Raw genomic sequence first — 25739 nt, forward strand, 5'->3', positions numbered from 1 at the left:
TTGTTGTATGTTGATGATATGTTAGTTGCAGAAACAGATATAAAGGATATCAGGAGTTTGAAGCAGCAGCTGTCAAAGAAGTTTGACATGAAGAACTTTGGTCCAGCGAAGAAGATCATTAGAATGCAAATCACGAGAGATAAGAAGAGAGGTCTCTTGCAGTTATCTCAGGCGAAGTACATCAACCGTGTTTTGCAGAGATTCAACATGGACGACGCTAAGCCAGTGAGCACACCCTTGGCCAGCCATTTTCGCCTATCAAAAGATCAGTCTCCTCAGTCAGAAGAAGAGAAAGAGAGTATGGCTCAGGTCCCTTACGCCTCAGCTATCGGAAGTTTGATGTACGCAATGGTCTGTACGAGATAAGACATTAGCCATGCAGTGGGAGTGGTCAGCCGGTTTATATCGAATCCAGGAAAAGCTCATTGGGAAGCAGTCAAGTGAATTCTGAGGTATCTACGAGGCACCACACAGAAGTGTTTACACTTTGGTAAGGGAGAGGTAGAAGTACAAAGGGTACGTAGATGCAGACTTCGGCGGCGAAGTCAATCACCGAAGAAGCACCACCGGCTATGTATTCACTGTCGAAACTATAGCTGTTAGTTGGATGTCACAGATACAGAAGATTATCACTTTATCCACTACAGAAGCTGAGTATGTTGCAGTGACTGAAGCCAGTAAAGAGATGGTATGGCTTTAGGGTTTGTTAACAGAGCTGGGATTCAAACATGAGAAGAATGTTCTGTACAGCGACAGCCAGAGTGCGATTCACTTGGCTAAGAATTCTGCATTTCATTCTAGAACGAAAAGCATATTAGGCTTCGGTACCACTTCATCAGATCCTTGTTGGAAGATGACGTGTTAAAACTGGAAAAGATTTCAGGAAGTAATAATCCAGCAGACATGTTAACAAAAACAGTTACCGTTCAAAAACTAGAGTTGTGTGCAGCTTCAGTTGGCCTTCATGCATAGATGATGAGGGCGGAGCCACACAGGAGGAGGAGCTTGTTGAGATAGCCTGTTGACAGTGGTTTGGCCTCCAAGTGGAGATTGTTAGAATTGATGGTGTCGACCAAACCTTACAGGCGAGGTTAGGGCAGATGTGAGTTGCAGGCGAGCTCGCACGAGGCTTAGGGCACCAGTCGACACGGGCGAAGTTGGGGGCTGGCGAAATCTATTGGCGAGCTCGAGTTCCCCCATTGCAGCGAGCTTCTTTAGGCGAGTTCGACGACAGCTGTAGGCGGAACTCTCGAGCACGCGAGTTGCAGGCGACGTCTTGCAGGCGAGTTTGAGGCGAGCGGCGGGATTCGAGGTATCTCTCTTTCTCTCAGTTCTCCTATTCTGACGTGATTGGGAAAGGAATTTAAAGGAGGAATTTATTGTAGAGGAAATTAAGAGGAGTATTAAAGAAGAGGGGAATCTTTACTATAGCTACAGTGAAGATTGTATTTATTGAGGAATCTCAAGTTTGAGATTCGCTCGTAAATTGTAATTTCTTGTTAGATTAATAAGAAATTTATTATGTGGCTCCCGAGGACGTAGGCAGTTACCGAACATTATTAAAACTTGGTGTATTTCTTCTATTCTGCGTTTCTGCTATCTTAGGGGTTTCGGCGTAAATTCCCAACAGGCACGACTTCAGAGCAAGTCAAACTCAAATTCAGAATTTGAACTTATCAGAATTTTTGGCACGACATCAGAATTTGAACTAATATGAACCTAATATGAATGTTTCTTTTTATTTTTCCTGTTCTTTTTCTTAAGACCAAAGTTCTTGCAAAAGAGCACAGTGAATAAAAAAGATGGTTGCCATGAGAATGCCAAAAATGACAATCACCTAATTGACGACAGGAGAAAGCTTTATAACCCTTCCTGGTGAATTGACTTTATTTCGTCAGTCACAAAAAAGTTTAGCCATGGACCACCAACTTTTACAGATTGCACCCTCCCTAATAGTTCAAAGGCCTTCACTTCGTAAAATAAGGATACTCTCCATGTATTTACGTATTCCTCTTGATTTACATTTGCCTTTTTTTCCAAAAATAATTATAATCATATACTGGACAATGAGTGACTTTGATTAAATAAGTGTATCGATATGGTTAGTCAAATCTATAACTAATAGGATATGATTATGGATATGGCTACTTAGTAAAATATCTAAATCCATATCCAAAATATTTGAATATATGTTGATCATACAGCTGCAATAGTTTCAATCATTAGATTAATGAATTTGAGACTAATTTTGATGATCAAGAGATCCAATCTTAGCTTTTCAAATATGATTTTAGTGAATACGGGTATGAATTTTCCTAGGCATATTTATATCCATATCTATATTGGTGATTGACAAACGAATATTGATACAAGAAGTATCATATTCGAGCCGTATCCGTACTGTATGCACCCTTGATTGCTATCCTAATTGTGGGTTTGTACATACACACACACAATTGTAGTTATTGTTGTAACTTCTAGAAAATAACTACATTTATAATTCCCATTGTTTGTTTAAACTATAACAGTTTTATGATTACAACTATAAAATAATGCATATTTTAGAACTACTTGAAATCAATTTGATAATAGTTCATTTTGTAAATATGATCATTCTTAGAACTAAAATTGTACAAAATTACACTTAACAAAGAATCAAAAGTCTAAAGTTTATTAAACCACTATAAGAGCAGGTTGTTCTAAGCCATCCACGAGGAGAACGGAAAGGATAATTTGGTTTAAAAGGCCTAACTCGTATAGAGAGGGTTCTAATAACATTTATACAGAAAAAAATAAAATAACTACAGCTACAGGCATAATTAGAATTTTTAGTTTATAGTCTCTTAGAATTATTGTTAAATTATAGTTTTTAATATTATAGTTACAATTTGTACCTTTTAATTTTCAAGACACATGTGTCACCTTCAAATTGAACCGCAAAAATGCACAGAACAATCTTGAAAAGTCAAAGTCCATATCTTTATTCCTCACTCCCAAAACAACATTTGTAAAAATTTATATTCCATTACTTTTATTTTTTATTTTTTTATTTTTTGTTACCTTTTCTACCATTATTTTATACTTTTACTTTTAGTTATGAGAGTTGAGGAAGTGGGTGGGCTTTAGAGGTGAGAGGGTGATAATGGTGGAAGGAGAAAAGCAATTAATGCGACCATGTATGGATTGACCAGTGCAGTAATGGCGCTGAGCTAATTGCAGCAGTCCTGCTTTTAATTCTGCTGTTGCTTCTGCTTGTGACTGTGAGATCAAAAAGAGAGATTTTTTTTTTTTTTTGAGAGAGAGAGAGAGAGTAACAAAAGCTTGCGAACTGAGCAACAACGAGAGGAGGAGAGAGAAAGAGGAGATTTTGGGATCTGGGTTTTGTTAAGAAGGGAGAGAGATCTCTCGTCTTTGCCTCTCCTCAAATTCAATTAGGGTTTCCTCTTGGCAGTTTGATCCCTTTTTAATATATATTTTTTTAAAGTGAAGGTCTCTTCCTTTTTCACTTTTCTTTTCATGGGAATCTCTCATTTTTAGGGTTTGAATGATTGTTTGCTCTCTTTCTTTCCCTTTTGCCCCCCAAATTTTGTTGAAATAAAGTTAGGGTTTCAGGTTCCGACCCCCCAAAATCCCCATATTCCAAAATTTCTATGATCTTCTTCAAAAATTACTAACACTAAATGCATCTATCCCTATGGAAACCCATTTCCCACTGCGCTTCACTGATCCTCGACAAGAAGAGCCGCCGGCATAAAGATTCCGGTGACGGAGAAATCTCCGACGAAAACATACGCAGCAGCAAGAAGAAACCCTCCATCCTTCGTCAGCTTCAAGAGTCCAAGCTTCGTGAAGCCCTAGAAGAAGCTTCTGAAGATGGGTCTCTCTTCAAATCTCAAAGCATCGATGACCCGTCGACCGCCGGCGATGATCCCCTCTCAAACCCTAACTCCGCTGCAGTTGGCCGATCGAGATCCCTTGCTCGCCTCCATGCCCAAAAGGAGTTCTTGCGATCGACTGCTCTCGCTGCTGATCGAACTTTCGTGAACCCTGACTCGATCCCTGAACTTGAGGAATCGCTCTCGAAGTTTTTGACAATGTATCCGAAGTACCAGAGCTCGGAGAAGATTGATAGACTGAGGTCTGATGAGTATTCGAACCTCGATGAGTCGGGAGGTAAAGTTTGCCTTGATTATTGTGGGTTTGGATTGTTTTCATATTTGCAAAGTTTCCAGCAATGGGAGTCTTCCGCTTTTAGTTTATCTGAGATAACTGGTAATTTGAGTAACCATGCATTGTATGGCGGTGCTGAGAATGGCACTGCTGAGCACGATATTAAGGCGAGAATTATGAATTACTTGAATATACCCGAGAATGAGTATGGATTGGTTTTCACTGTTAGTAGAGGTTCGGCGTTTAAGCTTCTCGCTGAATCTTACCCATTTCATACGAACAAGAAGTTGTTGACGATGTTTGATCATGAAAGCCAGTCGGTGAATTGGATGGCTCAGAGTGCAAAGGAGAAGGGGGCAAAAACCTACAGTGCTTGGTTCAGGTGGCCAACTTTGAAGCTCTGCTCGAGTGAGCTCAGGAAGCAAATCTCAACAAAGAAGAGGAGGAAGAAGGATTCGGCTGTTGGTTTGTTTGTTTTCCCGGTGCAATCGAGGGTTACAGGGGCAAAGTATTCCTATCAGTGGATGGCTTTGGCTCAGCAGAACAATTGGCATGTGTTGCTTGATGCCGGTTCTTTAGGTCCTAAGGACATGGATTCGCTTGGGCTATCTCTTTTCAGACCCGATTTCATTATAACTTCGTTCTATCGGGTATTTGGGTCTGACCCAACTGGTTTCGGTTGCCTCCTTATCAAGAAATCGGTGATGGCTAGCTTACAAAACCCTAATGGTGGAACCGGATCGGGAATGGTGAGGATTGTTCCAGTGTTTCCTCAATATTTGAGTGATTCAATTGACGGCTTGGATGGATTAGATGGGATTGAGGATGAGATGATCAATGGAAATGATGAATCTTTGATGCCCGGTACCAGCAAAGGATTTCAAATGCCAGCTTTCTCGGGCGCATTCACTTCAGCTCAAGTTCAAGATGTGTTCGAGACTGAAATGGATCATGATAATAGCTCCGATAGAGATGGGGCAAGTACAATTTTTGAGGAAACAGAGAGTGTTTCTATGGGCGAGGTCATGAAGAGTCCAGTCTTTAGTGAAGATGAGTCCTCTGATAACTCTTTTTGGATTGATTTGGGTCAGAGCCCGTATGGTTCGGATCATTCAGGCCAGTTGAGTAGAGGTGGGAAGTTGGGCTCTCCGTTGCCGCCATCTTGGTTCACTGGGAGAAAGAATCAGAAGAGAGTGTCTCCGAAATTGGCAACTAAAATGTCAAGGAGTCCTATATACGACGATCATGTTGTGTCCTTTGATGCTGCTGTTTTATCGGTTTCGCAAGAATTGGACAGGGTAAAAGAGGATCCAGAAGAAGAGCAAATTTTACATCACAACAGTGAAATTCAAGAAGAGCCTGAGACAAGGTCACATACTGTGAAATTCTCTTCCAGCAATGGAACAATAGCTCAGAGCTCAGCCTCTATTTTGAATGGCCCAGCATCTGAAATTTGTTCGGAGACAAAAGAAAGTGCGATCAGAAGGGAAACCGAAGGGGAATTTAGATTATTAGGAAGGAGAGAAGGAAATGGCCGGTTTGCTGGTGGGAGATTCTTCACCGAAGATAATGAGCGGGTATTAAGCATGGGTCGAAGAGTTTCCTTCAGTGTGGATGAAGCTAAACCTATTGAAAGATTGGGTAGCCATAATTCGGAAATTGGGGAAGTCTCTGGACCAAACCAAGCCGATGATGATGAGGATGATGGTAGTGATGGTGATGATGAGGATTGGGGAAGAAGAGAACCGGAAATTGTTTGTAGACATCTCGATCATGTGAACATGTTGGGTCTCAACAAAACCACCTTTAGACTTCGATATCTGATAAATTGGTTGGTGACTTCTTTACTTCAGTTGAGGCTACCAGACTCAGATGGGGGAGGAAATGGGGTTCCTCTTGTGAATATTTATGGCCCAAAGATCAAGTATGAGAGGGGTGCAGCAGTAGCATTCAATGTGAAAGATGGCAATGGATCTTTAATCAACCCTGAAATTGTACAGAAGCTTGCTGAGAAGCATGGAATCTCTTTAGGTATTGGTTTTCTTAGTCATATACGGCTTTTAGAAAATCAGAAACATGGGACAGTTGATTTGGGTGGTACTTCATTTTGCCGTCCTGTCTCAAATGGGAAATATGATGGTAAGAATAAGAATACTGTAATCAGAGTGGAAGTTGTCACGGCGTCTCTTGCATTCCTCACAAACTTTGAAGATGTTTACAGAATGTGGGCTTTTGTAGCGAGATTTCTTGATCCGGCTTTTGTTGAAGGTGATAGACTATCTGCTGTTGAGGAATCTGTGGAATTATAGAAGTTGAAATTGGTTCTCATACTACGTCACTCGCCTCAATGGCCTGATTGCTAGATGCAGGGACCTTGTGAAAGGGATGGAAGATCTGATCTTTTGTTTATTTCTTTGAAATCCTTCTTCATGAGTTTCCTGCTAAGGTGTTGGATATATTTATTCTTGGCCTATTCCTTGTGTTGTGTATCTTTTTCGGTTCGTGTAGCTTAGAGATATGTATCCTTCCCTGTGACAGGCAAAACACCGTTTCCATCTATTGCTGTTTGTAAAGCATATAGTGAAATGGGCAGGAAACCAGTTCCATTATATTGTAAGATTCTCGTTATCGGATAGGAAGATGAAATATTCATTTCAAAATTTGTTGTACTTCCTCTCGAGTTGATTGATTCTCATATCTGCAAGTGATTATTTTTCTGGTTGTTTGCAAATATTATTTTGCATATAATGGAGAATTGCCGTCTCACCTGCTTAGGTCACGAGTTAATAGCTTGTTAATTTGTTCTACTTTCATGTAGGATCAGCATATCGTTGTTGCTTGGTAAGGGTATAAACAGCTTCTCCATCGAGTGGGTTTTAATTTGAAATATCTTGATATGGGCAATGGAGGATGTTTTTTCTGCAGGAGCAAGGCAATGCAGTACTGGAGCATCACAAGGTGAGTTTTCTCATATGCAAGTATTAGCTGGTTGGTATTTCTTTCGCCCTCTCTCTTTTTTTTTTTTTTTTGTACTTTGTTTTCCTTTCAGAGCATCTATTAGGTTTTGCACATAACTTAAAAAATCTATGTACTTGCATGTGATCAGGGAAGTTGGGTGGTCTCAGATGGAGTTGTTTATAAGGGAAGTCACAGATATGACTTCTTCTCTCAGCGTCCGTGTGGATTAGAAAGGGGATTTACTTGGTGGCTAATCCTGGTACAAAGGACATTTTAAAAAAAAACATAAATAGCATGAATCTTATGCTTATTTGTTTGATATCAAGTCAAGATAAAGATACCCATTAACAATGTGAATTGCATTTTGATGTTGAAATTTTAGTCCTTTGTTTGGTACTACTGAACCCTCAAGGCTGGCTCATCTAGGCACTATTCATACAAATGGAAAAGTACCTAATTTAGTCTGTTTTATTATTTGGGGATATAACATCTTGATATATGAAATCCTAATATTAAATGGTAATTAGTCTATCATATGATTGAATGCAAGAGAAAGTTGCTTAGTCTTAATCGCAAGAGGACGTGGTCCTAAGACAGCTGAATAGAGAACAGTAAGTTATCTGGCCACCCTCCAAATTTTACCGTAGAATGTCATTGTTGTTGTAACCGTAGTATAAACTTACGACTGATATCAGGGTTACTGTTAGTTTTTATTGTTGTGTTCAATTAATTAATTAATTAATTAATTATGTCTTGCAGTCCAACTGATATTTTTCTAGGCATTGTCAACCTCAATCTGGTGAACATGCAGTCCCCACCACCAAGCCTTCTACTTCCCAAATTTCCATATACTTCCAGGATTAGGACAAGATTTGTCTCTATAGGTTGTTATGCTGTCCCTAACGTTATCCACATTGCCTATGTTTTAGCATACTAACTTTATAATAATCTACACTAAGTCAGCTCCCTCATTTTGTTCCAAGTTGGAAACCAAGTGCCTGATTTCAACATCAAAGGGGATCGCGTTCAGTTGAGACGTTGGTTATCAGTTTTGTGTTTTCGACAGTAGATTATTGACCATTTAGGGAAGTTCAAGTTAGGAAAACCTCAACGTCTATTAGGTTCTTGAAGGTAAACAAGTCTATCGGGAGGTGGTTGTTAACAATGAATATTTTATATATATATATATAGAGAGAGAGAGAGAATATAGCAGCGAATAGGCCTTGAGCCTGAGGTTTGCTCTTTTTTGTACAAAAGCAGCAGCTGAATACTCACTGTATTGACAAAAGTCTTGCTAATGGAAGAATCATTATTTTTATGACATTTTGGTTGTATGCTAGTTTCAGCCTTTTGATTTAATTCTGTCTCTTTCAAGGAACTCTTTTTATGTGGGAAATATTTGGAGGGTATTTTCAGCTTCCATGAGTTTAAACTTCTCTTTGGATATTCTATTTTGCTTGGAAGGGAAAATTACAAAGAGGGTGAAGAGGCTGCAGCGACACCTACCACACAACTCTGTTTGTATTTGTATACGGGGGTAAAAGGTATCTAAAAATGCATGAAGAATGAAGAGGCAAGTTTTATGCCTTTGGTAAGAAGAATTACGTGTCCTGGTATTCAAATATTTTCACGCCAGCAAGCGGTTCCTCACCCCAGAAACAATAAAAGTATCCATATAAATTGTAACACCTATTTGGAAGAAACGTAACATTAATGGAATGTTCAGTAAAGCATTGATAACTCCGACCAAAAAGGTCCACGGCTAAAATTTAGCGGACATGGAACTCTTTTTTGCGGTAAATTTCCAAAACTCAAGTTCACGATAGGAGGGAAGCTCACAATTCCAGATCGTATTTGATTGCATAGACAGTAAATGGGGGAAAACGATATGCGTTCATCGCACGCTAATGAACTTACCAACTATTCTTATTTTGATGAATTGTGCTCAGTAACGAAATTGCAAAATCCATGCACGACGAAAGTTGTAGGGAAGTCTAGATATTCATTAAAAATATTAAAAGCCACTAGTTCCTTCAACGTTAAATAGATGAAAACTGTACAGTAACTGTAAGGAATCAACTAATAATTGATGCAGGAACATCATACAGCTTACGGCTTACCAAACTCCCAACGCTGGCAGGCAGCCAAAACTACCAACACGTTTATTCTACTTTCATAGCTAAAAATAACTACCGAAAAATAACTAGCTAAAGAGTTTTAGCTCATGATAACTAAATTAAGACTGCTCCATGAAGGGCACCCCTCTCTCTTTCTCTTTCTTTTTTGTTTATCCAATCCCGCCGCCTTCAAGTACCTGCAAACAGAGTATGAATGCTATCAGGGGACGTTGCTATCAGGCACAAGTTCAAGTGTGATATAAGAGCAATATAATTCTTTTTAAACTGGGTGTTACATAGATATCCTAAGTAAAGATGTTTGATTCCATACAGCTTGTGGCTACTCATAAACACACTGACCTGTATTATATACCCTCTCTAATAACAGTTCTCACTACTTACAAGGACAAAAAATAATTGTACTTGCCGAGATGAGTACAAGGAGACTGCAGGGTTTTGGAAAAGGACAGGGGTAAAAGAGGCACATGCTCGTGCACGGAGGCACATTCCCAGGAGATCATACACAATGCTACAGCTAAAAGTACTTAGAATCGGATTATGAGAACAGAATGAGAAGAATTGATTATGTTTTTCCAATCTGTTTGTTCAAGAATACAGCAATTTAATCTGTTTGCTCAAGAACAAGAGCATACAACTAACAGTAGGAGGCCAATCTAGCAGTTGCTGATAACAGTATGAATCATGGTTCCAGTATTACCAACGTTTTGGATATAAATGCTACATCTAAATATAAGGAATATAAGATATAAATGCATCAAAAATTGAAAATTGGTTCATAGACTATGAAAAGGAAAAATGTACCGATTATAAAATTGAAAAGGAAAATGTATATCATCGAACATATTATTAAACATAATATTGGATTTAACTATAATTCTGTAACAATCCTTATTTTCAATTGATAAAAGTACCGATTATAAATTATTACAATATTTGTCCAAACTATTTGATTAGTTACATTAAATTATAAAGTTATTTTAGGTGTTTTTAAATATTAATACTAATAATTTTTTAGTATAATTGCAAGTTAAATAAGGGGGTTGTTGAAAAGCAAAGCTAAATAAACAAAGAAATAAATGAAATAACGGAACCCCAATAATCGCATCATCCAAAAAGCCACTTCCCTTAAAACAAATCAAATAATCTTTAATGTTTGTAATTACTTGAAGATATATGCATAGATTTAATTTGCTTAGCATGGATGTCTTGTAATTACTTAAAAAGATCCTTGATCATATGATACATGTTTCCATTTAGAATACTTGTTTTATAGATCTTAAACACATATCCTACATTTCTTTATTTACATTCCATGTTTGAGATGTCTCCTCTTTCAATTTTTACATTAAAGATTATACTTTAGTTGAAAAATACCATATATTCTACATAAAGGTGAAGAACCAAGTCTTAATTCTTTTCGGAATTTAAGAAGAAGTAGACTTTAGCGTATTGTTTGTGGGAAAAATTAAAGAAAAGTGAGAATAAATGTTATTAATTCTCTTTAACTGGCTTAATAAAAGAATAAATAGAATCTCTCTTTGCAATCTCTCTCTAATTGACTTAAAAAAAGAAATTATAATTTTTCTTATCGGTTTCCCGATTTACAAAAGAGAGAAGGAATTAACGAAGATCATTCCATTTATTTAGAACTGGGTTCTTCTTAGTAACTATGGGAGTTTGAATTTTGTATTCTGTTGACGATCCGAACGCCTCACTTCGTGGAACTTTGTCGTCTCCTCTTGACTTAATGTCAGGAAGAACTTGCAAAGAAAGTTTAGAACTCTAAACGAGTTTAAGAACTCTGTGAAAGAGTTAATTTCAGAAAGGATATCTAATCTTTTTTTATTGAAATAAGCTAAACAGTCAATCTTAGAGTTCTTCAATTGAAAATGGTTCAAAAGTCAAAGCAAATTGCTCCAAAGCTCCAACAAAACTTTACAAAAGCCTTATGATCCAAAGATCCAACCAAGTTAACCATATTTCAGCTGTAAACCAAACTATTTATAGGGTTTAAGGGGTGTAACTGACCCTTTAAATCGCTCCATAATGGGTGTTTAATGTCCCCATTACATGCAAAACAGTTTTAGAACCGTTCAAAACATGTTTGAACCAGTCAAATGCGAGTTTCGCGTTCTGGAGCGACCCTTGCGTTTAGCCTATGAAACGCGGAGGTGAGCCCCACGTTTGAAATTTGGAACGCAGATGTGAGTCTCACATTTGGAATTCAGAACGCGAGGGTGGAACTTCGCGTTTAGCATTGAAGAGATTGTCAATTGTAATCTATTTTTTCGAGTGTTGCAAGGATCGTCATCTTGTAATCCTTACATTTGACTCTTTGAAATGTGTGAGACATCAATTTGTAACTCCCGTATGCTATTGTGAAAGTCATCAGGTTGGAACTTTCATCGGTTGTTGCGAAAGTCATCAGATTGTAACATTCGTCTATTGTGAAAGTCATAAGATTGTAACTTTCATCATCAGTGCTTTGTGAGGATCAGCTATCTGCAATAATTTTTAGACAGCCTACAGAACCCCCTCTAAAGTTTTTGAAAGTTCGTGGTTGTCTGGAACAAATTTTCGAAATACTTTGGATCTCGATTTTGATCTTAGAACAGTGTACTGTTGATTCGTTATCATAAAGGAGTTGCTCACTGCATCCGTCTCGAAGGCACCATGAATTTGGTTGCAAAAATTTGACACGCAAGACTCAGGTTCTGTTTTTGCAAATGCGAGAGTTGCGTCTGATCTTTGGAACGCGGGGGTGCGAACCATGCGTTTTGCTTTTGAAACGCGTAGGTGACCCACACGTTTTGTTTTTGAAACGCAGAGGTGACCTTTGCGTTTTGATATTAGAATGCGGGGGTGACCCTCGCGTTTTGATGTTGGAACGCGGGGGTGACCCTCGCGTTTGGAATTTGGAACGCGGGGATGAACCCTCGCGATTTGACAATGAACACTTGTTATTCCGTTGAAAAGAATTAACAAGTTCATAGTGGTTTAACTGTTAAAGGTGTGGTGTGGTGTTAACATAGCAGTAATTTGTGAACTTATCATCCTATTAAAAAAGATAAATAAGCTAATTTTATCATCAGAGGTGTAATGTTAACTTGATGATATTTTAGTACTTGTGATTTAAACAATATTTTTGTGAATTTATCACCCTATTGAGGAGAGTTGATAAGTTAATTTTATTATCAGATGTGTAATGTTAACTTGATGATTGTTGTACTTGTGATTTGAACAAGATTTTTACGGACTTATCACTCTATTAAGGAGAATTGATAAGTTGATTTTATCATCAGAGGTGTAATGTTAAGTTGATGATTTTTGGTACTTGTGATTTGAATAAAATTTTGAGGACTTATCACTCTATTGAGGAGAGTTGATAAGTTGATTTTATCAATGTTAACTTGATTTTTGATACTTGTCATTTGAACAAGATTTTAAGAACTTATTACTCTATTGAGGAGAGTTGATAAGCTAATTTTACCATCAGAGGTGTAATTTTAACTTGATGATATTTGATACTTTTGATTTGAACAAGATTTTGAGGACTATCACTCTATTGAGAAGAGTTGATAAGTTGATTTTATCATAAAGGTGTAATGTTAACTTGATGAGTTTTGATACTTGTGATTTGAACAAGATTTTGATGACTTATCGCTGTATTGAGGAGAGTTGATAAGTTGATTTTATCATCAGAGATGTAATGTTAACTTGATGATTGTTTGGTACTTGTGGTTTGAACAAGATTTTTGAGGACTTATCACTCTATTAAAGAGAATTAATAAGTTGATTTTATCATCAGAGGTATAATATTAACTTGATGATTTTTGGTACTTCAGAATCTTGATTCAAACTCATTAGGGACATGTAGAGATTTTGACTACAAGTGGTATATTGTTAACTTGATAGGATTGTATTGCGATTTAAGCAACTTTGTGGACTTGTCAATCTATTTGAAGAGAATTAACAAGTTGATTGTCAGAGACTCAGAGGTGTAATGTTAACGTGAAAGGATTGTGTTGTGATTTTGATTGTCAGAGACTCAGAGGTGTAATGTTAACGTGAAAGGATTGTGTTGTGATTTGAATAACTTTGTAGACTTATCATCCTATTAAAGATGATTGATAAGTTAATTTTGTTTGATCATCCGTTAGGGATGTATAAAAATCTTGACTATCAGAGGTGTATTGTTAACTTGATAATATTGTGTTACGATTAGAGCAACTTTGTGGACTTATCATCTTGTTAGGAAAGATTGATAAGTTGATTTGATTTGGAAAAACTTGTTATATCAAAAATGAGACAAGCTGAATTCGAACCCTCCGTGGGGATGTTAATCGTCAGAAGTGTAATGTTAACTCGACGATATACTAGCTAGGGATGGTTTTGTGAATTTTGTAATTGACAAAGGTGTTTTGTTAAACATGTCCACTTTTGTGATCTTATCATCTTGTTAGATAAGATTGACAAGTTGATTTTGGTGGTGATGCGCGTCGAAGTGTTTATACTGCCAGAGGTGTTTTGCTAACTTGATAGTATTGACTTTCTTTTTTTTCAAAGAAGAATGATAATTCAAATTACTCATTGGGAGATTTTTATTGTCAGAGGTGTATTGTTAACTTGACAAGTTTGAGAATTTGTTATTCTGTTCAAGAAATAACAAATAATCAACCCTCAGTCTTGAGCGAGTTCAAATTTTTTTTAGACTTAGCAAGAGAGGAAAAAGTGGGTCTCATGATTTTTATGGGTAATATTTCTTAAATTTTTCCGTTAATTGGCATCATGAGCCTATCGCCTTTTCGATTAATGAGACGGTAAGCTCTGTTCAAGTAGATCGACTCTACCACGAAAAGTCCTTCCCATTTGGGATTGAATTTCCTTTTTATCTTATGTGTCATGATCATAGGTCGTCTAAAAGACAAGGTCACTTTTCTTAAAGATCATTTCTTTGACCTTTTTGCTGTAGGTTTTTGAGATTCGAGCTTAGTATAACTTGATCTGTTGTTGGGCTTGAAGTCGCTTATCATCTAACACTTCCAGCTCTTGATATAACTTCTGCAATGTCATTAGCTGACGGATAATATATCGTTGATGCGACACTTTGAATTCTAAACTTATTACAGAATCTCTAAAAATTGTGGCCGACGAATTGAGTTCTATTGTCGTGAACTATTCGTCTTGGTACATCAAAATGGTAAATAACGTGATGTTTAATGAATTTGATCACGTTAGAAGTCTTGACTTCTTTCAAAGGAATTGCTTCAATCCACTTGGAGAAGTAATCGATTACTGTCAAGATAAACCGATGTCCTTTAGATGTTGACGGGGAGATAGGTCCAACGATATCCATTCCTCACATCTTGAATTGCTAAAATGAAGATGTTGAATGCAGATTCTCTGATGCTTGATGGATGAAGTCATCATGGATCTGGCATACATGACATCATTTAGCATAATAAACAGCGTCTATAACTATTTTTGGCCAAAAATAGCCAAGAATCTGAGGTCGGTCCCGCAATTTGGGTCCCGCAATTTGGGTCCCGACTGATGAGCTCCACACATTCCATCATGAGCTTCTTTGAGAGCTTCTTGCGCTTCTTTTCTGAAAAGACGACGAAGTAAAACTCCATCATGCGATTTTTGATACAAAGTTCGAGAAACCGTATTATAATAGAATCGAAGGGCTCCGTTTAATGGCAACTGCTTCTTTGGGATCATCGGACAGTATGTCATATAAAACATGATCGATGAACGAGAATCGCCAATCCCTTGGTTTGAGATTTGCGAAAGTTTCGTAGAAGATCTTTGTTGTTGCCTCTTCTGTATAGTCTTCTAGAGGAAACTTGGGGTGATACAAGTTACGACTTGAGACGAATATCTTAGCTTCTGCTTTCTGTGGTAACATTGCCAACAAAGCTAAAACGTCTGCATACACGCTTTATTGTCATGGAATGTATCCAATAAAGAAGCCTTCAGAATTTTGAGCTAACTTTAACACCGCGAAGTGTTAAGACACTAAGTTCTTATTACGCACTTCATATTCCCCTCGAACTTGATTCACAATGAGTTGAGAATTACCGTAGGCCTCGAGATGTCGGATGTCAAGTTCCTCGGCCAATTGTATTCTTAGTAGCAAGGTATTGTACTCTGCTACATTATTAGTGTATGGCTCGGTTAAATTGTATTCTTAATAGCAAAGTATTGTAGACTTATCATCCTATTGAAGATGATTGATAAGTTGATTTTGTTTGATCATCCGTTTGGGATGTATAGAAATCTTGACTATCAGGTTGTATTGTTAACTTGATAGTGTTGTGTTGCAATTAGAGCAACTTTGTGGAATTATCATCTTGTTGGGAAAGATTGATAAGTTGATTTGATTTGGAAAAGTTTGCTATATCAAAAATGAGACAAACTGAATTTGAACCCTCCGTGGAGATGTTAATGGTCAGAAGTGTAATGTTAACTCGATAATATACTAGCTAGGGATGGCTTTGTGAATTTTGTAATTGGCAGATGTGTTTTGTTAAACATGTCAACTTTTGTGGTCTTATCATCTTGTTGGATAAGATTGACAAGTTGATTTTGATGGTGATGCACGTCGAAGTGCTTATACTGTCAGAGGTGTTTTGTTAACTTGACAGTATTAATTTTCTTTTTTCAAAGAAGATTGATAATTCAAATTACTCATTGGGGAGATTTTCATTGTCAGTGGTGTGTTGTTAACCTGACAAGTTTGAAAATTCGTTATTCTGTCCGAGAAATAACAAATAATCAACCCCTAGTCTTGAGCGAGTTCAATTTTTTTTAGACTTAGACCATCTCCAACGCGACGCTATTTTGCCGCAAAAAGCGGATTTGCCGCTGCTCCGGAGCTCCAACACGGCGCCAATTCTCGCTGCATTTTAGCGGGGATGAACAGCGCGACGCTATATTTGGCGTCGCGCTGTTCATCTCCGCATTACTGTTTCTTTTAATTTTTTTAAATTTTTTTTTAAAATTTTACCTCATATTTTTATGTATTTACAACTTGACCCAAATTATTTTATTACATGTATAAAACAACCCTAATAATATTTAAATTTTATAATTTTACCCTAATTGTATAATTTAGACGAAATAAATTATTTTTTAAAAATAAAAATAATGCTGAAATTAAAAAGACATTATTATTAATTATACTATTAAAATCTAGACATTATAAGTAAAGTCCCATGAATTATAAAGAGCAATCATAATACATAATTCAAATATAAATTACATATCTGGAATACATAACATATAAAAACTGACACACATAATATAAAACTTCATTAAAATAAAACATAAAATACAAACTAAACATGGAACATTACATAAGATGGTCAAGCAACTCTCAATAATCTGGTAGATCGGGGCCAGAGTGTCTAATATCATTGAAATAATTACCAAAATTAGAAGCAGACCCTTGTTCTTGTTGATTTCTTTTTTGTATTATTTTAATCTGTTGAGCTCGAACGTACTCACGCACGTTTGGATCAGCAATGGAATTCAAATCTTTCATTATAATTTTCCATTCATCTCTATCTTTTTTCATGGTTATCTTTTCTCGTTCGATATCAAACGCTACTTGCCTGTCCAAGCTCGCCTTGTCTAACCTGTTTATAAGTCGGTTGCTGGAGGTCTCGATGGAGTCCACTACACTTGACTCATGATCATCATTTTTCCTTTTCAATTTAGCTTTTTTTACCCCAATAGGTCGTTCAGATGGAGTAAATGATGACAGTTCAGGAGATGTTGATATAGGAGATTCCGGAGTGGGATTATCTGATTGTGACGAGTCGAAGTTCACACTTTGGGATTGTCTTCGACCAATTTGTCTTGCTATGGGGACATCATCTTTGAATTTTTCAAATTTTTAACCATATTCCAGACATGATCAAATTTGAAACCTTTTTTGTACTTTGGTTCTTGCATAAATAACATCTTTGCTCGAACTAACTGCAAATTATAGTGAACATCAAGTTATGTGTTTCAACAATAATAATAAAATTCAGACGATAATTAATAGAATACTTACAATATCTTCATCTGAAGCACCACTTGGATTCAGATTCTCTACTTGTCTCAAGCACGCATTCAATTTCCTTACTTCATTACTTATGATTTCCATTCGAGAACGAATTGATCGGCTCGTACGCATCTCAAAATGCTGATCTCGAAGTTCATTGTATTTGTCCTCCACACGAGACCAAAATGCATCTCGAGACTGGTTTCTACCGATAATAGGGTCTTGAGAAATATCCAAGAATACTTGACAAAAGAGCACATCTTCAGTAACCGTGTATCCAGTTGATCGAACAGACATTTTTTTGTAAAAAACGATTTGTTTGGAGATCAGAAATACTTTGAAGAAATACTTCGAATTGGGTGGTTTGAAGTAGAATTCGTGAATGTTATTTATAGCGAGTCTAAATTTGTTTTTTTTTTGTTTGAATTTGAATTTGAATTTGAATTTGTCGGTGGTCAACATTTGAAATTGAATCATTTTGTACAAACTGATCAGCTTTACACATTATCCAACGTTGTCGGTGGGAATCAATTTTTGAAATCAGGTCAGCTTTACACATTGTCCAACGTATACACAGTTCAGCTCTCCTTGAATTGTGTGAAAGCTTTGTACGAGTGGGAATCAATTTTTAAAATCAGGTCAGCTTAACACATTGTCCAACGTATACACAGCTCAGCTCTCCTTGAATTGTGTGAAAGCTTTGTACGAGTGGGAATCAATTTTTGAAATCAGGTCAGCTTTACACATTATCCAACGTATACACAGCTCAACTCTCATTGAATTGTGTGAAAGCTTTGTACGGGTGAGAATCAATTTTTGAAATCAGGTCAGCTTTACACATTGTCCAACGTATACACAGCTCAGCTCTCCTTGAATTGTGTGAAAGCTTTGTACGGGTGGGAATCAATTTTTGAAATCAGGTCAGCTTTACACATTGTCCAACGTATACACAGCTCAGCTCTCCTTGGATTGTGTGAAAGCTTTGTACGAGTAGGAATCAATTTTTAAAATCAGGTCAACTTTACACATTGTCCAACATATACAGCTAAAAGCAAATTTGAATTTTATGACAAATTGATAACAGCTAGAAAGTATTTCCTAAAATCAGCTCAACTTTACACATTGTTCAATGTATACAGCTAAGCAAAGTTTTATAAATAGCATACTAGATTAGGTACATCCACACAATTACTCGTTGTTGTGTTAAAATTATTATTCTCCATTTTTGCATAATTCAGTCATTCTTTTCTTACTTCAAAGATGAATTTCGATGTTGGAGGTCCATCATACTTATCATCATCTTCATCTTCGGATGATGATAATTTTCTGTCCAATATCATTGCAGAGATTGATGAAACCGAAGAAGTAATTTGTGAGTACATCAACAACAACATGATCCTCGTTAACAATTTACGTCAACACAACTACCAACCGATCCATGGTGGCTCGATTCCCGGTCATGCAGTGATCAACCGCGATCGAGAAAATGCGCATCAGAATTTGGTCATAGATTACTTTGCCGATAATCCACGTTTTGGAGAAGATATGTTTCGTCGTCGATATCGGATGTCAAGAAGTTTGTTCCTTCGTATTGTTGATGCAGTGAAAGATCATGACTATTACTTCCAACAACGAAGTGATGGACTTGGTAGAATGGGATTATCACCGTTACAGAAAGTAACAGCTGTTTTTCGCATGTTGGCATACGGTCTACCAGCTGATGCTACGGACGAATACGTTAAAATAGGTGAGTCAACAGCAATTGAAAGTATGACAAAATTTTGTCGTGCTATGGTGGAAATATTCGCAGAGCGGTATCTACGAACACCTAACGCTAACGATATTGCTAGGCTACTCTATATTGGAAAAAAATGTGGTTTTCCAGGAATGTTAGGAAGTATTGATTGTATGCATTGGAAATGGAAAAATTATCCAACAACATGGTCTGGGCAATACACAGGACGTAGTGGGTCACCAACTATTATCCTCAAAGCTATGGCAGATTATGATCTTTGGATATGGCACGCATATTTTGGTATGCCAGGCACTAATAATGATATCAATGTGCTGGAGTCATCTAATCTTTTCTCTAACCTAGCTCAAGGTATTGCTCCTCCCGCTCACTATGTTATTCAAGGAAAAGAGTATAATATGGGTTATTATTTAGCTGATGGTATATATCCGAAATAGGCTAGTATTGTACAAACAATCCAACAACCACAAGGTAGGAAGAAAAAATATTTTGCCATGAAACAGGAAGCATGTAGAAAAGATGTAGAACGTGCGTTCGGAGTTCTCCAATCACGATTTGCAATCGTGGCAGGATCAGCACGTTTTTGGAAAAAACATGTATTACATGACATAATGACTGCATGCATTATTATGCACAATATGATAATCGAGGATGAACGTGATCTTTATGCACCAATTCAAGAAGTGAGGGAAGCACCAACACCAGAAGTTGATATGGTAGCAGATGAAACTACAAGATTTACTCAATTTATTGCACGTTACGGAAAAATCAAGGATAAAGATGCCCATATTGCGCTTCGTAATGCATTGATAGATCATCTATGGGAGGAATACACTAATTCAGATAGTTAAGAGCATACTAAATTTGTAATTTTTACATTGTTGTTAATGTTTAATTATTTTCTTACATTTTATTTTCTGTTGTGTTCTTGAATGTAATATTTTGGCAATACTAATAATAGGTATATAATATTTTATTGTTTTATTAGTTTAATTTTTTAAATAATAAATTATTTTGTTTGGAAAATATGTGAAAAAATAAAATTTGATATGTGAGGTTAATTGTTGAAATAGTTAAAAATATAGGGGATAAAAAATAATCATATAAAAGTAGATAAAAAGAAAGATACTGAGAATATTCCTTTTTGGTACAAAAAATGGTGCAATGGGTTGGAGATGAATTACTGTTAGATGTAACTTTTGCACCATTTTGGTGCAAAATTTGCACCATTTTGAGGCAAAGGGTTGGAGATGGCCTTAGCAGGGGAGGAAAAAGTGGGTCTCATGATTTTTATGGGTAATATTTCTTGAATTTTCCCGTTAATTGGCATCATGAGTCTGTCACCTTTTCGATTAATGAGACGGTAAGCTCCGTTCGAGTAGACCGATTCTACCACGAATGATCCTTCCCATTTGGGATTGAATTTCTCTTTTGTCTTATGTGTCATGATCATAGGTCGTCTGAAAGACGAGGTCGCCTTTCTTAAAGATCCTTTCTTTGACCTTTTTGCTGTAGGTTTTTGAGATTCGAGCTTGGTATAACTCGATCTGTTGTTAGGCTTGAATTCGCTTATCATCTAACACTTCCAGCTCTTGATATAATTTCTGCAATGTCATTAGCTGACGGATAATATATCGTTGATGCGATACTTTGAATTCTAAACTTGTTGCAGAATCTCTAAAAACCGTGGCCGACGAATTGAGTTCTATTGTCGTGAACTATTTGTCTTGGTACGTCAAAACGGTAAATAACGTGATGTTTAATGAATTTGATCACATTGGAAGCCTTGACTTCTTTCAAAGGAATTGCTTCAACCCACTTAGAAGTAATCGATAAACTGATGTCCTTTAGATGTTGGCGGAGAGATGGGTCTAATGATATCCATTCCTCACATCTCGAATGGCCAAAATGAAAATGTTGAATGCAGATTCTCTGGTGCTTGATGGATGAAGTCACCATGGATCTGGCAAGCATGATATCATTTAGCATAATCAACAACATCTGGAATCATTTTTGGTCAAAAATAGCCAAGAATCTGGAGTCGGTCCCGCAATTTGGGTCCTGCCTGATGAGCTCCACACATTTCATCATGAGCTTCTTTGAAAGCTTCTTGCGCTTCTTTTCTGGAAAGACAGCGAAGTAAAACTCCATTATGCGATTTTCGATACAAAGTTCGAGAAACCGTATTATAATGGAATCAAAGGGCTTTCCGTTTAACGGCAGCCGCTTTTTTGGGGTCATCAGACAATATGTCATATAAAACATAGTCGATGAACGAGAATCACCAATCCCTTGGTTTGAGATCTGCGAAAGTTTCACAGAAGATCTTTGTTGTTGCCTCTTCTGTACAGTCTTTTAGAGGTAACTTGGAGTGATACAAGTCACGACTTGAGACGAATTTCTTTGCTTCTGCTTTCTATGATAACATTGCTAACGAAGCTAAAACGTCTGCATACGCACTTTGTGTCGCGGAATGTATCCGATAAAGAAACCTTCAGAATTTTGAGCTAAATTTAACGTCGTGAAGTGTTAAGGCCCTAAGTCCTTATTACGCACTTCATATTCCCCTCGAACCTAATTCACGATGAGTTGAGAATCACCGTAGGCCTCGAGATGTCGGATGTCGAGTTCCTCGGCCAATTGTATTCTTAGTAGCAATGTATTGTACTCTGCTACATTATTACTGTATGGCTCGGTTAAAGAGAATCATCTTAGGATCATATGACCAATTGGGGATACGAGTACAACCCCCACTCCGACTGTGATTCTTCTATCAAGTCATGCTCTTAATGCACCATCAAAGAACAATTTTCATATTTGCATGACTTCTTGAGTTACGCAAGCTTCTGCAACCTCATCTGGTAAGTCTTCATATAATTTAGAAGAATCGGGTACCGGATGGTCGGCTAAGAAATCTGCTAGAGCTTGACCTTTAATAGCCTTCTGAGGCATGAATTACATCATATATTTACGATACAAGTATCGCCCATTTTGCGAGGCAGCAATTCAGTGAAGGTTTCGTCATGACCACCCTCAAAGGATTTACTTTAAAAATGATATGGATCAATTGTCCGACTAGGTAGTGTCGCATTTTCTGGATGGCGAACACTAAGGCAAGGCATTCTTTTTCTACCGGATTGTACCGATGCTCAGCTCCGATCATAGTTCTGCTGAGATAGTAGGTTGTGTGTTCATGACCATGATCATTGTTTTGAGCTAACAAAGCTCTAAGAGAATAATCCATGGCTCTCATATATAACAAGAATGATTTTCTTGATACTGGGGCCACTAGAACGGGTGACTGAGTGAGGTATCGTTTGATCTCCTCAAACGCCTTTTGACGGTCTTCATCCCAAGCGAATGAGACTTATTTCTTCAATTTGGTGAAAGGTTAGCAACGTTCTGAGAGATTTAATATAAATCTTCGGATATAAGCCAATCTGCCTTATAAGCCTCTGAGTTCTTTGATGTTCTTCGGAGGCGACATTTCTTTGATGACACAAACTTTTTCAGGTTGAGAGAAACCCCCTTAGACGTGACTATAAACCCGAGGAATTTACCGCTTACGACCCCTAGGAAAGATTTGGTTAGGTTCATCTTCAATTGATGTGTTCGCATGATGTCAAACATCATCTTCAGATCTGAAAGATGATCAACTTTCTTTTGGCTTTTCACCGTAATATCGTCCACGTAACACCCAATCTTCTTGCTTAGGTGTTCATGGAAGATCGTATTCATGGTATGCTGATAAGTTATACCAGCGCTCTTCAGTCCGTAGGGTATTACTGTATAGCAGTACACCCCCAGTGGTGTTCTGAAAGCTACGTGTTTTTCGTCTTCAGGGTTCATTTTAATCTGGTTGTACTCTGACAATCCATCCATAAACGACATACTCTCATACCCACAAGTATTGTCAATCATGACATCTATGATTGGGAGATAAAATTCGTCTTTCGGGCATGCAGTGTTTAGGTCACGAAAATCAATATAAATTCTAACCTTTTCATTTTTCTTAAATACAGGAACAATGTTACCCACTCAGTCAGGGTGTTGTTCCTCCTTGATGAAACCTGAATCGATAAGCTTCTTGACTTCCAATTCAATTGCTTCTATGATTTCCGAACGAAACCGACGTTGTTGCTGTTTAACGGGTTTCGCATCCAGATCGAGTTGAGACGATGCATGGCTACTTTCGGCTCAAGACCAGACATATTTTGTAATTCCAAGCAAATATATCTATATATTCTCTGATGAGAGATGTAAGGTTCTTTCTCGGATGATGATAAGCTCTCGCTTATGAAAATTGGCTTGGGATTAGTTTCACCCCTCATATTAATTTGGATCGCCTTATCTTCAGTCGACGGCTCGCGTTGTTCAAAGTGTATGTCCCATAAGATATTAAGGCGTTTGATCCAAGGATCGTTGGCTAATTCAATCAACTCTTCTACAACCAATAATAATGAAACAAGATAAAACAATGAAAAGAATTACAGGATTAAAAGAAAGAAATGGGCATGAAAAAAGGCACATGATTACATGAAAGATAAAACAAGAACCCTAATCTTCTACAACCAATAATAATGAAACTTAATTTTATGCTATAATTTGCAGCATGATTTAGAGTTGATCAACATTTAGATAAAATAATTTATATATGTCATATGACGGCTTTGAAAATAAAAAAATAAGTAGATAGATTACAGGAAGGCCTCAAAGGTTAATATCCTTCCTTCATCAATAAAACAACTACCAGATACATGACCAACTTTGTTATACATTTAGGCTTCACAAAAAGGATAAAAGAAACTCAGGATAAGCTTGATACTCTTCAAGCAGTTTTAGTTCATGTGAATAGTAAGACTAGCAATAAACACATTTTCATTTCCTCTAAATTTGAATATATTTTAATCCTACACTAACAACCAATTTATAATTCTAACTAACAAAATCAAAGAAGATGTATTAAGACATAATATTCTAATTAAGCATTGTTGACATTAAATGGCAGTTGGTTTTTAGATAAAATCAAATGAAATTTCAAAACAATCGCACATCTTCGAAACATTAAAAACCAGAAGATAGATATTAGAAGTATTAGCAGCAAACAATTATATAACGTATCTACATGCCATATAGAGCAAACATAGAACACAAAAGCTTAAACTATTCTTGCCTTATATATAATTTTAAAAATTTCTATAGCACGTAAAACTAAAAACCCATGATAATAAATCTCCATATAATAAATACCATAGGAAAAGTAGACACCATGTAAAACAATGTCAAAGACCCTTCAAAAAACAGACACACAAAACCTAAATAAATGATGTGTATGTGTATACCAGAGGACCTGACATAAACAAAAGTTACATTTTTTTGACCTGACATAAACACAAGTTACATTTTTTTATTTCCTATATTTTTCTTACATCATTAACATTGATTTTGCCCTCTCCAAATATACTGCTTTTGAACCCTAACCATTTTGTATGGGACGTGCAATCATGAAAATAAGAAACATACACCAACTAAAACAATAGCAGGTTTCCCTTGGATGTTCCACTTCTTCCCTACATCACCAGTCTTTAACATTCCTTCCTATCAACTCATTTAAGTTCCTTGAGCCAACTAAAATACAATTTAAACAACACAATAATAAAGTAATAAAACAGGTCAACAGATGATGTGAGTATGAACAATCAATTACCTGTTAGACAATGCTTTTTACCTATGTTAGTACATAACAGCAGGTTTACAATTAGAATCAAATCAAGCAAACAAATCACATCAAAGCATGAACCAGAGCATCAATTACAACATACCAATGAAATCAGAGAGAGTGAACAATCCATTTCTATATGCACCATATCATCACTATAACCATGAAATAAAGACACATGCAGTAAAGAGTGAACAATCCATTTCTATATGCACCATATCATCACTATAACCATGAAATAAAGACACATGCAGTAAGCATATTACAGGTACAACTTATGCACCATATCATCACTATAACCATGAAATAAAGACACATGCAGTAAGCATATTACAGGTACAACTTTACATAAAACATTTTTCTCCTTATCATTTAATTTCCAAAACCCTTTTGCATTTGATTTTTTTTTTCTAACACCTGCCTACTTAATTTGATGAATGAACTCACTGAAAAGAGGAAAACCTACAAGCATTTAGAAAGCAGGCATCAGCCTTCGGTCCTCCCTTGCAATCAACCATCTTTTCCATTTTGCCCTAATCCAACACCCCCATATCAACCAAAAACTCAGATTTTCAAGAATCAAAACAAACCCGAAAGCATCACCAACATCAAGAAAACCAAGATCGATGACAAGAATCACACAGGATAGAAAAATACTAGCGATCTTGACAAGTGCGGATGTAGGTACCGTGGGAGAGCTCGCAGCAAGCCCTAGCGCTGACCGAGAGGTGAGAGGTGAGGCGAGCGCCAGCGACAACGCTATGAAGCGGTAAAAAGGATTGAGCGCATCCAAGCTCGGCAAAAGATCTGAAAGAAATCGTTACAAATTTGAGGAAATTCGAGATAAAGATGAATCTTTTATGGTTTAGGGTTAGGGGTTTTTTAGTACCTGGGAGAGGCGAAGGAGAAGCGGCGGCGATCGACGCGAGGGCCGGCAATGGGCGA

At 36.9% G+C, this 25739-nt stretch overlaps 2 protein-coding genes across 2 annotated transcripts; one reads left to right on the top strand and one right to left on the bottom strand.

Annotated features, from left to right (window-relative positions):
• Positions 3102 to 6839, top strand: LOC109848183. The gene has a single exon (XM_020417559.1). The coding sequence runs from the start codon at positions 3681 to 3683 to the stop codon at positions 6477 to 6479; it is 2799 nt and encodes a 932-aa protein (XP_020273148.1). The 5' UTR covers positions 3102 to 3680; the 3' UTR covers positions 6480 to 6839.
• LOC109847744 lies at positions 9111 to 25736 on the bottom strand (the record flags this gene model as incomplete). The annotated part of the gene is made up of 3 exons (XM_020416976.1): positions 9111 to 9442; positions 25452 to 25601; positions 25684 to 25736. Coding segments are annotated over 3 exons (204 nt in total), but the record flags the coding sequence as incomplete, so codon positions are not given.

The sequence above is a fragment of the Asparagus officinalis genome, chromosome 7 (assembly GCF_001876935.1).
Source record: "Asparagus officinalis chromosome 7, Aspof.V1, whole genome shotgun sequence".
Classification (NCBI taxonomy): Eukaryota; Viridiplantae; Streptophyta; class Magnoliopsida; order Asparagales; family Asparagaceae; genus Asparagus; species Asparagus officinalis.